At 40.2% G+C, this 17,167-nt stretch overlaps 2 protein-coding genes and 1 pseudogene across 2 annotated transcripts; 2 read left to right on the forward strand and 1 right to left on the reverse strand.

The window, feature by feature from the left end:
- On the forward strand, positions 1-5,221 carry LOC137748163 (aldehyde dehydrogenase family 2 member C4-like; annotated as a pseudogene).
- A 2,722-nt stretch (positions 5,222-7,943) lies between these two features.
- LOC137747351 (aldehyde dehydrogenase family 2 member C4-like) lies at positions 7,944-11,042 on the forward strand. Its single transcript, XM_068487448.1, has 9 exons — positions 7,944-8,101; positions 8,361-8,503; positions 8,990-9,373; positions 9,461-9,550; positions 9,678-9,851; positions 9,959-10,096; positions 10,227-10,364; positions 10,483-10,544; positions 10,639-11,042. The coding sequence occupies exons 1-9, from the start codon at positions 7,999-8,001 to the stop codon at positions 10,910-10,912; spliced, it is 1,506 nt and encodes a 501-aa protein (XP_068343549.1). The 5' UTR covers positions 7,944-7,998; the 3' UTR covers positions 10,913-11,042.
- Positions 11,043-11,263: 221 nt separating this feature from the next.
- On the reverse strand, positions 11,264-12,100 carry LOC137748886 (multiprotein-bridging factor 1c-like). Its single transcript, XM_068489078.1, has one exon. It carries the CDS (start codon positions 11,992-11,994, stop codon positions 11,560-11,562), a length of 435 nt encoding a protein of 144 aa, XP_068345179.1. The 5' UTR covers positions 11,995-12,100; the 3' UTR covers positions 11,264-11,559.
- Between the last annotated feature and the right edge of the window lie 5,067 nt (positions 12,101-17,167).

A 17,167-nucleotide genomic window follows, 5' to 3' on the forward strand; every position in this document is an offset into this window, starting at 1 on the left:
ACAAAATCTCTTACTTTTTTTTCCACACAAGCAAACAGAGCAAAACGCAGGGAAGAGCAGAGGAAACGACAACCATGGGGAGTGATGTCAACGGCGGCTCAGCTTCATTCGTCAAGATTCCAGCAATAAAGTTTACCCAGCTGTTCATCAATGGAGGTTTCGTCGATTCCGTTTCAGGTTTGTCGCCATTGTTTCCCTTCTTCTCGCAATCTACGAGCTTTCATTTAGTAAAAAGCGTTTCTTTACTGCCTGTTTTCACCATGATTACGTGCTGTTTGTGTTTCCGCCTCAACCAAATTTGCAAACTCTCAAAATTCAAGATCCCATTATTTTTGCCATATATACGAAGATATATACATATATGTTGGATAGTGGCCAAATTAGGCTAGGAAACAAAACAAAATTGATGAGGGAACATCATGATGAGGATTATGTTTCCTTGTTTTGTGGCTTGTTTTGTGGCTTATTTTGTGGCTTAATTTGCTCCTTGTTTTGTGGCTTTTTCAAAGCCATAATTATTTGGCTAGGATGAAGAAAAGCATAAAAAGAGATGGTGAGAGCATTTGGAAAAACAAGGGGCCAAGGGTGAGAAAAAATCTAGAGAGCTAGAGTGAAAAATCTCTTGTGAAAGAACTCTTGGGGTAGAGTGAGGCTCTTGGGAAAATTCTGTGAGAGGGTGTACAAGGGATATGGGATTGGGTTATGTCGATTTAACTCATGTGTAACTTGTACTGTTTTTCTCATAGTGAAGAGCAATATCTCTCCGAGGACGTAGGCAGGTTTTTGCCGAACCTCGTAAATTTCTCGGTGTCTTTATTTCTTGTATTTTAAACTATTCAACTGTCGGTTTGTATGTTGGTGAAGATAATCAGCCAAGGCACAACAATTGGTATCAGAGCTTTGTTGGAAGCTTTGGTTCATTGAAGGTTCAGATTTATTATTCACCATGATGACTACAAACATGTCGTTTTCAGTTGAGAAGTTTAATGGGAAGGGCAGTTTTACTCTCTGGCAGATGAGAGTAAAGGATGTCTTGACTCAACAAGGCTTGGTTAGAGCTTTGAAGGGAAAAGATGGGAAGCCTAAAGAAATGACAGATGACCAGTGGGAGGAGCTGGAGTCGCGTTGTGTTAGCACGATTCGACACTGCATAGCTGATAACATTATCAACAATGTTATGGATGAAGATTCTGCGCCTGCACTGTGGGAGAAGTTGGAAAAACTCTATATTGCTAAGAGTTTGACCAACAAGTTACATCTGAAGAGGAAGCTGTACAAGCTGAAGATGGATGAAGGCGGGAATCTCATGGACCACATGAATGTGTTCAATGGATACTTGGATCAATTGAGGAAAGTTGATGTTAAGGTTGAGGAAGAAGATAAAGCCCTCTTACTTCTTACCTCACTTCCAGATTCATATGAGAATCTTGTGACAACCTTATTGCATGGAAAAGATACAGTAAGTTTGGAGCAGGTGCAGGCTTCTTTGGTGTCTTATGATACACAAAAGAGGAAGACCATTGTTGATGGTGGGCACGAGACTGCTTTAGCTGTTCAAGGTTGGAATCATGGAAGAAAATTGGGAGGAGGATTTGAGAGAGACAACAGGTTCAAATCAAGCTCCAAAGGCAAGGGACCACAATGCTATGACTGCAAAGAATTCGGGCATAAAAGGATAAATTGTCCTTTGAGAAAAAGAAAGGATGATCTTGGTCCAGGTAGCAGCAATTTTGTGGCGGAAGACTTCGAGTATGCCCTCTAGGTACTCGAAGCAACACATCTCCTGGTGATGTATAGTCTCAAGTGTTGCAGGGGTTTTGCAGCAGGTGGAGCTATGGGATTCACAGGTGATGAGATGGTCCTGAAGAATGAGAAGTGTGAGGAATGTTTGTCTGGCTCGACGGGTGTTGCTGGAAATAGGTGCACTGACAAGTTTCCAAGTTGCAGACAATGAAGAGGAGGAAAACCTGCTGCAGGAGACGAGGATGTGTCGAGATCCTGTCTGAAGCTAAATGTTTTTTTTTGCTTGCAGCAGCTGCACATGCATTGGCAGTGACTGAATCGGAACAGGACCAACGAGGTTGATTCAGAGTGTGCATGCTGGTACGTAAGGCCAATGGACTTTGGTACAATTTGGCCAAGGTGGAGATTGTTGGATAGTGGCCAAATTAGGCTAGGAAACAAAACAAAATTGATGAGGGAACATCATGATGAGGATTATGTTTCCTTGTTTTGTGGCTTATTTTGTGGCTTAATTTGCTCCTTGTTTTGTGGCTTATTTTGTGGCTTAATTTGCTCCTTGTTTTGTGGCTTTTTCAAAGCCATAATTATTTGGCTAGGATGAAGAAAAGCATAAAAAGAGATGGTGAGAGCATTTGGAAAAACAAGGGGCCAAGGGTGAGAAAAAATCTAGAGAGCTAGAGTGAAAAATCTCTTGTGAAAGAACTCTTGGGATAGAGTGAGGCTCTTGGGAAAATTCTGTGAGAGGGTGTACAAGGGATATGGGATTGGGTTATGTCGATTTAACTCATGTGTAACTTGTACTGTTTTTCTCATAGTGAAGAGCAATATCTCTCCGAGGACGTAGGCAGGTTTTTGCCGAACCTCGTAAATTTCTCGGTGTCTTTATTTCTTGTATTTTAAACTATTCAACTGTGGGTTTGTATGTTGGTGAAGATAATCAGCCAAGGCACAACAATATACATATGATTAAGTGACTCACTGACATTTCTGCAATTTTTTTGTTTTTGGTTTGTGAACCCCGATCAAATTTGGAAGGTAAAACATTTGAGACAATAGATCCAAGAACAGGGGAGGTGATAACAAGAGTTGCAGAAGGAGATAAGGAAGATGTTGACTTGGCTGTCAAGGCGGCGCGTGCTGCCTTCGACCATGGCACTTGGCCTCGTTTGCCTGGCGCCGTATGTAACTAACTCTCCAACACTCTACTCTTGTAGCTACATTCATTTTTGAACATCTTGATACGTATGCAAGACATTCATTTTTGAATATCGCTCGGTCATTCTGCACATAACTTGGCTTAATATTTTTTGAATAAATGATTAGTGTGCAATTGACCCTGAAATCCGTATCGATCAACTTGTTACGAAAGATCTAATTTGTTCACTGGCTTGAATGTAATGTTCAGGAGAGGGGAAGGATAATGATGAAGCTTGCAGACTTAATTGACCAACATTTAGAAGAACTAGCTATCTTGGATACCATTGATGCCGGGAAGTTGTTCAGCTCTTGCAAGACCATGGACATACCGCTTGTAGTAGAAACACTACGTTATTATGCAGGTGCAGCTGACAAAATCCATGGAGAGGTGCTCAAGATGTCGCGTGACCTTCAAGCGTATACATGCTTGAACCCATTGGTGTTGTGGGGCTCATTGTCCCCTGGAATTTCCCTAGCGCCCTGCTTTTCACAAAGGTCAGCCCTGCCTTAGCTGCTGGTTGCACCATGGTCTCCAAACCTGCTGAGCAAACACCTCTATCTGCATTATACTATGCTCATCTGGCTAAGTTGGTAAGCTCATTCATTCTCTGCGTTAATTTGTGTTTATTGCCAATGTGGCTCGCCGTTGTCGACTCTCTCTTGTAAATTCTTATGAAGGCTGGTGTTCCTGACGGAGTGTTCAATGTCATAACTGGATTTGGAAAGACTGCTGGTGCTGCCATCAGCCATCATATGGACATTGACAAAGTAAATTCTCGTTCTTTCGTTCAAATTTGAATCCTTTATGTGAAAAATTGTTACGAAATTCGATGACAATACTTGAATGCCTTGTTGTGATTTGTAATGTTGACGCTTGTTCTTGATATATTAGGTCAGTTTTACTGGTTCCACTGAGGTAGGGCGTGAAGTAATGCAGGCTGCAGCAAAGAGCAATCTGAAACAAGTTTCACTTGAACTAGGAGGCAAATCACCCCTTGTGATTTTTGATGATGCTGATATAAATATGGCTGCTGATCTTGCTCTCTTGGGAATCCTTTTGAACAAGGTGAAGTTCATAATTTCCGTTCAATTTAATTTTAAACTAGCGACTTGTTTATGACTTGGATCGGTTTACGTAGCAGCTTCTTGTTTATGACTTGGATAGATTTATGTAGCAGCACCGACCACGTGTTAGTCATTCACAATTTCAGGGAGAAATTTGTGTGGCAAGTTCCCGTGTTTATGTTCAAGAAGGGATTTATGATGAATTTGTGAAGAAGTTACAAGAGAAGGCAAAAGATTGGGTAGTCGGGGATCCTTTTGATCCTAATGTCCATCAAGGACCGCAGGTAACTGACTCTACCGCCAGCAATGGAGTTTTATGATTGATCTATGCCCTACAATATGCTCGCAAATCCTGAGCTTAGCCCAAATACAACCTACAAATTTGCATCCGTGACGTTTACTGGAAATTGCAGGTTGATAAGAAGCAGTTTGATAAAATCCTAACCTACATTGAGCATGGTAAGAATGGAGGAGCCACTTTATTAACAGGGGGCAAGCCTGTGGGGAACAAGGGATATTACATTGAACCTACAATATTCACTGATGTCAAGGTACATTCACAAACTCCAACTTTAGCAATGCAAATGGAACATCTAATCCATAGGGTTATTTTCGTGTTCTTTTTCGTTATATCATTCTCTTCTCATTGATCTTATGACGATTTTCTCAGGATGACATGCTCATAGCCCAAGATGAAATATTCGGACCAGTAATGGCTTTGATGAAGTTCAAGTAAGTAGTCTGATTTCTTTTGTTTGATTCGCGTTCAAGGCTTCAACACAAACGTTGTTTGCACGTTGAAATGTTGCAGGACAATCGAGGAGGCGATACAGAGAGCCAACAACACCAGATACGGCCTAGCAGCAGGGATCATAACCAATGACTTGAATGTGGCCAACACTGTCTCAAGGTCAATTCGTGCGGGCATTATTTGGATCAACTGCTACTTTGAATGCGATCTAGACTGCCCTGGCGGAGGGTATAAGATGAGTGGATTTGGAAGAGAGTCTGGTATGCAGGGCCTCTATGAGTATCTCCATACCAAATCTGTTGTCACTCCCATTTATAACTCCCCCTGGCTCTAAGTTACAATATAATCTCACGGCTGCCAGATTGTGACCTTGTATTTGTGCAATAATAATATACCTATATACATCAGGCCCTAAAGCGATCCCCATTTTTTTCCAAAAAATGGAGATTAGTTGTGACAACCCACATTGTTTAGGGAAGTGGATTCTCTAAGCCTTATATGTATATTTTCATCTTTACTTAGCACGATTCTTTTTGGGAGCTCAATGGCTTTGAGTTCCGTAGGAACTCCGAAGTTAAGCAACTAGCGCGCGAGAGCAATCTCCTGATGGGTGACCCATTGGGAAGTTATTGTGTAAGTTTCCAGAAACAAAACCGTGAGGGCGTAGTCGGGGCCCAAAGCGGACAATATCGTGTTACCCATGATGGGCGACCCATTGGGAAGTTCTTATGTGAGTTTCCAAAAACAAAACAGTGAGGGTGTGGTCGGGGCCCAAAACGGACAATATCGTGTTACGGTGGAGTCGAGCCCAGGATGTGGTGGGGGCCCGGGCTGGGATGTGACATTAGTTGTGGGACCTATTCCACATCGAATTTCAACAATCTGAACAGTCTATTTTGTAAGTCTCAATTGACAGATTATTTATGCAAAACTTCAATCCAATCCAAAACCATTTGCCTATTTAATTGGCACGATGAAATTTCAATTTTTCTTAAAACATAATGTTCGTCAATTTCTTTGAACTTAATTAGATGTCTTAAATATTTCCGATTTGGCTAATATTTTGAAAAAATGATCTATAAGGTGCAACTTGAAAAATAGACAGTTCGAATAGTTGAAGTTTGATGCGATGCCAAATTGTGTCTTGTATTATATCGTTTTTTTTTTTTTTGATAAAAAAAAATACAGAAGTTTGAGTTTGGCATATAGTAGTAGGTTGGTCGATTAAGAAGGAATGACTTATCATCAGGTTGGTCGTTTGTCCAAAGTTACAAACACCCAAATCAAATTCAACATTCCAAATTTCGTGAATTTTTGATCAGAAACATACTCTGTGGGCGGAGTGCGAGGAGGGGGCGGGTGCTTTAGGCTAAAAGCCATATTAAAGGAATTAAGCACAATATGAGCAAAGTGAGAAAAGTTCGAGGTTCTTGTTGTGTTGACATGGATATTTATTTTGATACGACAACATTTTACATTAAAAGTGAAAGATTGAGTTAAGTCACAGTAATTTAGCATTGCACTTGCAAATAATGAGAATTGAACTTAAAATTACGGAGAACAATACACATCATATTAGTGACGATGTCATGGATTGTCATGACTAATTATAAACTAAAGAGAAATGACCATTTAGTGAGCTAGATAAGATTGAGCCTTAGGGATATAATTGGATTGGTAGGAACGTGTAAAATAAGACTTGTAACTCATGTATAAAGATATGTTAGATAACTCACCATATTATGATCATAACTCATCATGTCCAATTATGTCCTCTAACATTTTGACACAACAAACAAATAATGTACTCAAATCCATTTTAATTAGTTACAACCTATCTCTATCAGCCCACCAATCATGCCCAAATTCATGGGACAGTTAACAAAAATTGGTCACAACCTATCCAATTAATTGAGTTCATGACTTTTTTCTTTTTATAAAAAAAATGTAAATTTATTTCATGAAATTATTATTATTCATTTGTAAAAATAATTATAATTTACACGCTAGTTGCCCACATCGAGTTTTTATTGAAATGAAACATTGGATTATAGTTTCGTTATCAATACGAGTGGAACAGTCAAACTACGAGACCATTGGTCTATTAAAAGCTTGTTTGGATGTACTTTTAAAATGATTGAAAGCGTTTTTTGTAAAAATATTTTTGAAATCAATTCTTAGTAAAAATAGAAGTAAATTTTGGAAAAACACTTAAAATGCTTTCAAAAAACACTTTCTCTAAAAACTCTTTAAGTTATTTTGAAAGCATATCCAAACGAATTCTATGTAAAACTTGTACACATCAATTAACCTAATCAAATCAGATTTCAACATCCAAAACTTCAACAACTAATGGCGCGCACACTGATGCTGTCCAATGCAGCCCCAAACCACTATGCCTTGCTCAGCAGTTGAGTAGCAAAATCCGGTCCGATAAGGAAAGTTTTTCGAGGTCTGAATGGGTAAATGCCCAGTCCTTGTTGGAAATTGGAAGATCCCCGAAGCTGACCCCACCCCCATAACAATCATACTCATCTGCTAGTGTAATTTTGCTCACCACTCTCGTGCTCCAGATCCATTGAAAAAATTTTCCTTCAAAATACAGAAGAATTTTTTTCACTATCATTTAATGTGATATATGCTCATCATCTTATTTATCATTATTAGATGAGTTTGAATTTCAAGTTTCGTGCAGTAAATGAGAAAAAATCTCAAAATTCAAATTCATCTAACGATGATAGGTAGGATGGTGAGCATACACCACACTAAATGGTGGTGAGCAAAAATGCACTCCCAAAATACTGATGATGCTCATTACTATATTTATTATCGTTCGATTATTTAAATTTTGAGATTTGTGTAATAAATAGATTAAATCAATCTCATCTACACTAATCGATAGAGTTATAAGTATCATCATCAATTAAGGAGACTGAACAAAAATAATTTCTCATCCTCCCAATACTAGTTGTCCACGAAATCATTTTTACTTCTCATGTACTCTTCTTAATTTTCAACTGTTAGATCGAATGAATTGAAAAAAAATCAATACTAAAAAATTAACAAAAATGTATGAAAAATTAAAAAAAAAAAAAAAAAAAAGTGTGTGACTAAAACTGTACAAATATTCCCTCCCAGATTCCATACACGAAGCAAACAGCACAACAAAATCTCCTTTTTTTTTTTTTTTTTTTTTTTTTTTCCACACAAACAAACAGAGAAGAGCAGAGGAAACGGCAACCATGGGGACTGATTTCAACGGCGGCTCAGCTTCCTTCGTCAAGATTCCAGCAATAAAGTTTACCCAGCTGTTTATCAATGGAGGTTTCGTCGATTCCGTTTCAGGTTTGTCGCTATTGTTTCCCTTCTTCTCGCCATCTACGAGCTTTCGTTTAGTAAAAAGCGTTTCTTTACTGCCCCTTTTCACCGTGACTACGTACTGTTTGTGTTTTTGCCTCAACCAAATTTGCAAACTCTCAAAATTCAAGATCCCATTATTTTTTAAGCTTGTAAATGCCATATTTATGAAGATATATACATATGATTAAGTGACTCATTTTTGCAATTTTTTTGTTTTTTGTGAACCCCGATAAAAATTTGGAAGGTAAAACATTTGAGACAATCGATCCAAGAACAGGGGAGGTGATAACAAGAGTTGCAGAAGGAGATAAGGAAGATGTTGACTTGGCTGTCAACGCGGCACGTGCTGCCTTCGACCATGGAACTTGGCCTCGCTTGCCTGGCGCTGTATGTAACTCTCCAACACTCTACTCGTGTAGCTACGTTCATTTTTGAACATCGCTCGGTCATTCTTACTTACCTGTCAATCACATCTTGATGCGTATGCAAGACATTTTGATTCGTGGACTAACAATGGTCTTTATTAATTTTCTAATAATAATTTTCATAGCTATCTTCGGTGTATTATTTGATAAGATTATTCCGTTGACTTAAGTGTAAGTAAAATTTTTAAGGTCAAACTCAAGTACTTCACTACACGAAAACTTAAATTATGTATGACAACAAAAAGTTAATCATAAAATACAATCCAAAATCCAGATATGAAAAGGATGGAAAATGTTGAAAGGGTCAGTTCCCAACGGTGCCAGTATTATAGCTTGTTGACATTTAGTACTAATTCAACTTGGTGTGGAATTAACCCTGAAATCCATATCAATCAATGTGTTACGAAAGGTCTAATTTGTTTACTGCCTTGAATGTAATTATGCTCAGGGGAGGGGAAGGATAATGATGAAGTTTGCAGACTTAATTGACCAACATGTAGAAGAACTAGCTACCTTGGATACCATTGATGCTGGGAAGTTGTTCAGTTTTGGCAAGACCAGAGACATACCGAAGGTAGCAGAAATGGTACGTTATTATGCAGGTGCAGCTGACAAAATCCATGGAGAGGTGCTCAAAATCTCGCGCAACCTTCAAGCATATACGATGCTTGAACCCATTGGTGTTGTGGGGCTCATTGTTCCCTGGAATTTCCCGAGCACCCTGCTTTTCGCAAAGGTTAGCCCTGCCTTAGCTGCTGGTTGCACCATGGTCATCAAACCTGCTGAGCAAACACCTCTATCAGCATTATACTTTGCTTATCTGGCTAAGTTGGTAAGCTCATTCATTCTCTGCGGTTGTTTGTGTTTATTGCCAATGTGGCTCAGCGTTGTTCACTTTCTCTTGTAAATTCTTATGAAGGCTGGTGTTCCTGACGGAGTGTTCAATGTCATAACTGGATTTGGAAAGACTGCTGGTGCAGCCATTAGCCATCATATGGGCATTGACAAAGTAAATTCTTGTTCTTTCGTTCATATGTTGTATACTTTATGTGAACAATTGTTACGAAATTCGATGACAATACTTGAATGTCTTGCTGTCCCATTTGTAATGTTGACGCTTGTTCTTGATAAATTAGGTCAGTTTTACTGGTTCGACTGAGGTAGGGCGTGAAGTAATGCAGGCTGCAGCAAAGAGCAATCTGAAACAAGTTTCGCTTGAACTAGGAGGCAAATCACCCCTTGTGATATTTGAAGATGCTGATATAAATATGGCTGCTGATCTTGCTCTCTTGGGAGTCCTTTACAACAAGGTGAAGTTCGTAATTTCCATTCAATTTAGTTTTAACTAGCACCTTGCTTATGACTTGGATAGATTTATGTAGCAGCACTGAGCACATGTTAATCATTGCATTTTCAGGGAGAAATTTGTGTGGCAAGTTCCCGTATTTATGTTCAAGAAGGGATTTATGATGAATTTGTGAAGAAGTTACAAGAGAAGGCAAAAGATTGGGTAGTCGGGGATCCTTTTGACCCTAATGTTCATCAAGGACCACAGGTAACTGATTCTACCGCCAGCAACGAAGTTTTATGATTCATATATGCCCTACAATATGCTCGCGAATTCCTGTGCTTGTCCCAAATACAACCTACAAATTCTTATCTGTGAAGTTCACTGAAAATTGCAGGTTGATAAAAAGCAGTTTGATAAAATCCTAACCTACATTGAGCATGGGAAGAATGAAGGAGCCACTTTATTAACAGGAGGCAAGCCTTTGGGGAACAAGGGATATTACATTGAGCCTACAATATTCACTGATGTCAAGGTACATTCACAAATTCAACTCTATCAATGCAAATGGAACATCAAATCCATACCACTATTTTCGTGTTCTTTTTCGTTATATCATTCTCGTCCCATTAATCTTATGACGATTTTCTCAGGATGATATGCTCATAGCCCAAGATGAAATATTTGGACCTGTAATGGCGCTGATGAGGTTCAAGTAAGTAGGACAAGTCTGATTTCTTTTGTTTGATTCGCCTTCAAGGCTTCAACACGAACATTGCTCAAAATCATGGCGTGTGAAACTGTTGCAGGACAATCGAGGAGGCAATACAGAGAGCCAACAACACCAGATACGGCCTAGCAGCAGGGATCATAACCAAGGACTTGAATGTGGCCAACACCGTCTCAAGGTCAATTCGTGCGGGCATTATTTGGATCAACTGCTACTTTGCATTCGATCGAGACTGCCCTTACGGAGGGTATAAGATGAGTGGATTTGGAAGAGAATTTGGTATGCAGGGCCTCTATGAGTATCTCCATAGCAAATCTGTTGTCACTCCCATTTATAACTCCCCCTGGCTCTAAGTTATGATAGAATCTTACGGCTGCCAGATTGTGACCTTGTATTTGTGCAATAATAATACACCTATTTTTGGGTGAGAAGTTTCCAATTGTATCAGGTAATCATATGAAAAATATACAGAAGTTTGAGCTTGACATATAGCTGTTCACCCTCTATCCCAAACCCTAATTACATCCGATAATACAAATTCTTGAGTTGATATGAAATTGCCAAAAAGTGTTTGATCAGATCATACAGTTGTTGAAATGTCCCACATTGATTATATCAATGAAAAAAGAAGAGTTTAAATATTCTAATCTCACTCCAACTACCACCAAGGTCATTTCTGACGGATTGTGCAGGTAGTAATTACCAAGTTAGAAATAATATCGGTGTTGTTGAAGTGATCCTCTAGCTGTCTTTCAGATAATTCTACAACAGTAACAATAAAAACCATAATATTTTGCCACCGAAAACGTCAAATTCCATTAATCTCATGAAATCCATTGGCGATTTCAGCCTACTACATATCTTTTGCATCTTTGTACACAGTTTTGATCACCACACCCAGTTCTTAACTCTCGATTTTAAACAGACCCCATATACACACGCACCCACACAACAGACAACATCACGTTCACGACACAAAACAACCCTGACAGGACTTTTTCTATTTCCCAACTTTGCCCCGGAGCTTAACTCCCAGAACCCTCTCCATCTTCGCCAGCACCGCCTGGTTCGGCACCGCCTTCCCGTTCTCGTACTCCTGCACCACCTGAGGCCGCTCGTTGATACGCTTCGCCAGCTCCGCCTGGCTCATCTTCTTCTCCAGCCGCGCCTTCTGCATCGCCTGTCGCACCTCCGTCGACACCCGCTCCAGCGCCGCTGGCTCGGCCGCCTCATCGAGCTTCTTAACGCTGACCACCGGCGCCGCCTTCTTGTTCGAGCCCCCGTCGAATTTCTTGATGGTCTGGACCGGCACGCCCGACCGCATAGCCTGGTTCACCACCTTCGGGTCGCGGAGGGCACGGGCAATATTGGGCTTCTTCTGGAGGACCACCACCTCCCAGTCCTGGCCTATGACTGCTATTTTGCGGCTCGGCATCGTCGGAAATCTAGAGAGAGAGAGAGAGATTTTTGAAGGTTTACCGGATTTGTTATTGTGGTTTTCAATGGAGAAGATGATCGGGGACGGTGAAGTTTAGTGCGCAATTTATAGTGGGGCGAGAATCTGGAAAGTGAAGTTTGGTGCGCAATTTATAGTGGGGCGAGAATCTGGAAAGTTAGGTTCTTTTTAGGTAGTTTTATCTGCAGAGAATGAAGATTCGCGGGGGCGGTTAATGTGTAACCGGTTTTTCTTATCCGGTTGTCCTTTCCCGCGTAATGTTCCGTTGCTTGAAAACGTGGCTGTGTACTATTGGTACTTGGCTGGAAGGTTGTTACTTCGTCGCGTAGAGGATAATCGTTTTTTTCATTGTTATTGAATTAGAGGACATTTTAAGAATTCGAAATCAAACGGCCTGTTGTATGAGAGAGGAGTCCATTACTTAACAAGTATGTGTCGTTTTTATAAAAAAAAAAAAAAAAAAAAAAGGACCAACTAGTGGCTTCGCTACTATAGTGACACGCTTGATCCCAATATCCTCCAAACACCAGGGTAGACATGTACTGGCCGACACTTGAAGGCAACGAAGCCATATTAACATGTATGTAAGTTATGAGGAAAGAACGAACGAAAATAAAACACGTAAAATTAAATATAATGAATATACAAATGTGGGAACGTGTTTAAAGTATATAACTAATCAAGAATAGTGTAGAAGGAATATTATGAAAATATTTTGGAAAGATTATATTCATGATTTTCTGTGCTTAGTGGATATTCATTTATATATTCCTTCGGGTGGGCGATGTAGGGCCTTCGGGCATTCGATGTAGGGTCTTCGGGTGGAAGATTTATATATGCATTCAAGCTCGCGACGTAGGCCTTCGGGCGATTGTTATACCACTACTAATCACACTATATACGATATATGTTTTATGAAGTTTTTTACGGTATGCTAGGGTTTTCGGAAAACCTATAATTTATTATGCTATATGAGTTTCTAAAACTGGGGGTTAGTAAATTTGAAGAGTAGTTGATTTTAGTATTACTTATATATAAACTTGGTCCACTCATGCTTTGTTTGGTGCCCCCTTCACTTAGAATCTAGGTGTACAATCTCGTTGTCAAGACACTTACGCATTAGTATCTTCGAGTCCTTTCAGTGTAGGACCCATTCATTTGTTCGTTGCATGATATATCATAAAGCGTAAATCCGAGAACTCATAAACGTTTCATAAAATGTAGTCATAAAATCATACTTTTCATGTATGCCTTTCTAGTAATTAAATCATGTATTTTGGAAGGGGTCCACTCACTGATACTCCGTCACCGAAGAGCCATTCGAACAAGGGAGGACGAAATCGCCACTAATAAACGCACCTAAGCACATAGAGGGACCAATTAGTAAAAACCCTACTAAAATGATTGAATTTGGGAAAACGAAGCGCGGAAGGGCGTTGAAATACCCTAAGAGGGGTCCCGGGCAAATTCCATAAAAGTCAACAAGAATATTCTAGAGAATATTCCCTGATGGAATATTCTGAAGAATATTCCCTGATGGAATATTCTGAAGAATATTCCCTGATGGAATATTCTGAAGAATATTCCATTGGGTTCGGGTCAGGTTAGATCTGGGTACGAGTCAGGTCAGATCTGGGTTCAGGGTAGTGGGGTCAGGTTGACCCGGTTTCAAGCTGTGGATCAACTGAAAATTGGGCAAGGGTTCTTGAGCTCCGTTCGAGCTCATTTCTTCACCATTTTCGACGTTCTAGCTATGGAAATGAAGCTTGGAATGAGGAGAAGAGGTTCATACTGATTTGGAGTTGTCGTAGCCAGAGTTGGCAGGAAAATGGCCTGCAACTCGCGGCATCCTTCGTCGGAAACTGGGCTCGTTACCCCGAGTTGTTTCTGCGTCCAACATGCAAAAATAACGGCCCCAAATTTTATTAACAGGAGCCAAGCCTTTGGGGAACAAGGGATATTACATTGAGCCTACAATATTCACTAATGTCAAGGTACATTCATAAATTCAACTCTATCAATGCGAATGGAACATCAAATCCATATCACTATATTCGTGTTCTATTTTGTTATATCATTCTCGTCTCATTAATCTTATGATGATATGCTCATAGCCCAAGATGAAATATTTGGACCCGTAATGGCGCTGATGAAGTTCAAGTAAGTAGGACAAGTCTGATTTCTTTTGTTTGATTCGCCTTCAAGGCTTCAATACGAACATTGCTTAAAATCATGGCGTGTGAAACTGTTGCAGGACAATCGAGGAGGCAATACAGAGAGCCAACAACACCAGATACGGCCTAGCAGCAGGGATCATAACCAAGGACTTGAATGTGGCCAACACCGTCTCAAGGTCAATTCGTGCAGGCATTATTTGGATCAACTGCTACTTTGCATTCGATCGAGACTGCCCTTACGGAGGGTATAAGATAAGTGGATTTGGAAGAGACTTTGGTATGCAGGCCCTCTATAAATATCTCCATAGCAAATTTGTTGTCACTCCCATTTATAACTCCCCCTGGCTCTAAGTTATGATATAATCTTACGGCTGCCAGATTGTGACCTTGTATTTGTGCAAGAAGTTTCCAATTGTATCAGGTAATCATATGACCCTCTATCACAAATCCTAACACCCCCCTCCCCCCAACATGTCCAACTTCCTTACCATCAAACTCGATCACACAATGTCACCCCAGCCTTCCTTAAGGATGACCGCGAGATTCTTGAGAGTCTTAAGGAAGGCAGGGGGACACTTGCTAGTTCCTTGGACAAAGGCGACGGGATTCTTGCTACGAAGCAAGGGAAGTATTGAATTTTGAATGTCTATATTTGTATATGTGTGTAACTTACAAGGAAAGCTCATATAAATGAGCGGAAGAAAGGAAAGCAAAACATAAAGAAAGAAAAAGCAAAGCATGAAACATGGAAGCAGAAAACATAGAAGGAAACATGGAAAAGTAAAGTTTCTTCCAATACTCCCCCTCAAGCTGGATCAAAGGGATTAATTGATCCAAGCTTGAACAAAAGACGTTGAAAATCAGCAGAGGGTAATCCTTTTGTGAAAATATCTGCAAGTTGATCATGACTGCGCGTGTAGTGAGTGTCGATCACCTTGGACTGAACTTGATTTCTGACGTAGTGACAATCAACTTCAATATGTTTAGTTCGCTCATGGAATACAGGATTCGATGCAATGTGCATCGCGGCCTGATTATCACAGTGTAGGGACATGGGTTGTTGATGAGGAAAACCTAAAGTCAACAGAAGGCTTTTGAGCCAAATAAGTTCACAAGCAGTGGACGCCATAGCACGATACTCTGCCTCTGCACTAGAGCGTGCAACAACACTTTGTTTCTTGCTTTTCCAGGTAACTAGGTTGCCTCCCACAAACGTACAAAACCCAGTGGTAGACTTGCGATCGAGAGAATTGCCTGCCCAGTCAGCATCGGTATAGCCTGAGATCTAAGTGTGACTATTGTTGCGCATAAGAATTCCTCTACCAATGGAACCCTTAAGATAACGTAGCACACGATGAACAATCTTCAAATGATCCATGCTTGGAGAGTGCATAAACTGGCTAACAATGCTGACAGCATATGATATATCAGGACGTGTGATAGTCAGATAAATGAGTTTGCCAACCATTCTTTGATAGTAACTTAAATTGGGAACTGGATCACCGTGAGTTTTTAGCTTCAAGTTGCTATCCAAGGGGGTACGAGCAGGCTTGCAATCTGTCATTTTTGCTTCGTGAAGAAGATCCATGACATACTTGCGTTGGTTGAGGAAGAAACCCTTGTGAGAGTGTGCCATCTCGATGCCCAGAAAGTATTTGAGAGTGCCAAGATCCTTGATAGCAAACTTGTTGTTGAGATACTGTTTAAGAGCATTAATCTCTGACATATTATCACCTGTCACAATTAGATCATCAACATAAATGAGCACAACTAGTTTACCCACTAAGCTGGAACGAACAAATAGGGAAGAATCCGCAATACTTCGACAAAAACCAACCCTTTCCAAAACATGAATGAGCTTGGCATACCATGCACGTGGACTTTGCTTGAGACCATAAATGGATTTATGGAGTTTGCACACCATTTCTGGATTGTTTGATTGAGGATGACCTGGGGGTAGCTTCATGTAAACCTCTTCTTCAAGTTCACCATGCAGGAAAGCATTTTTAACATCCATTTGAAAGAGAGGCCATGCATTGTTAATTGCAACCGACAACAATACTCTAACAGTGTTCATTTTTGCCACCGGAGCAAATGTCTCTTTATAATCGACGCCATAGGTTTGTGTAAAACCTCGAGCAACCAAACGAGCCTTATTCCTTTCGATTGTGCCATCTGAATGAAACTTAGTTTTGTACACCCAACGACTCCCCACTGCCTTCTTTCCTTTTGGAAGTTTCACTATAGTCCATGTGTTATTTTCATGGAGGGCTTGAAGCTCCTTTGCCATAGCATTTCTCCACTCACTGTAAAGATTGGCTTCTTGAAAACTTTGAGGTTCTCGAGCTTCATTAATGGCACTTAGGAATGTAGCAAAAGAAGATGAAACTTTGCTATAATCAATAACATCAGTTACGGGATACCTGGCAGTGTAGGTCACATAATCATGCAACTTGGATGGAAGTTTCCTTTCTCGTGCAGGATTGCGACGAACTGTAGGAGATTGAACTACAGGTATTTGAACAACATCATGGTTGGAAGGATCACTGGAGGGTGCAGTGTGAATCTCTGATGAGGAAGGGTTTTCATCTTCAAGATGTTCCACCGAGTGAAGGTTAACATCATCCGGCACATGATCACTAGGAGTGCATGTTGCATCTTCTCCGTTTGGATATGGAAAAGGAAATAAGTCCATCAAATGCTCCCCCTGTCTAGAGTAATCCAGTGATTGTGAGAAGTAAGGAACATGTTCTTCAAATTTAACATCCCTTGAAACAACCATTTTTCTAGTTGTTGAATTATAGCACTTGTAACCTTTTTGGGTAGATGAATAACCTAGAAAGACACATTTGGCAGCCCTTGGGTCTACCTTGTCACGATTTTGAGTTTGAATGTGAACAAAGCATGTACACCCAAAGACTCTCAAATGGGAAAAGTTGATCTTTCTATTTTTCAAGACCTCATAAGGTGATTTA

Source organism: Pyrus communis, chromosome 10 (assembly GCF_963583255.1).
Source record: "Pyrus communis chromosome 10, drPyrComm1.1, whole genome shotgun sequence".
NCBI lineage: Eukaryota > Viridiplantae > Streptophyta > Magnoliopsida > Rosales > Rosaceae > Pyrus > Pyrus communis.

Excerpts from the sequence above, each read along its gene's own strand:
- LOC137747351 (XM_068487448.1), top strand. The coding sequence starts at position 7,999 with ATGGGGACTGATTTCAACGGCGGCTCAGCTTCCTTCGTCAAGATTCCA. Across the intron at positions 8,504-8,989 it reads GGCCTCGCTTGCCTGGCGCT|GGGAGGGGAAGGATAATGAT; the intron begins GTATGTAACTCT and ends AATTATGCTCAG. Across the intron at positions 9,551-9,677 it reads ATCATATGGGCATTGACAAA|GTCAGTTTTACTGGTTCGAC; the intron begins GTAAATTCTTGT and ends TTGATAAATTAG.
- LOC137748886 (XM_068489078.1), bottom strand. The coding sequence starts at position 11,994 with ATGCCGAGCCGCAAAATAGCAGTCATAGGCCAGGACTGGGAGGTGGTG.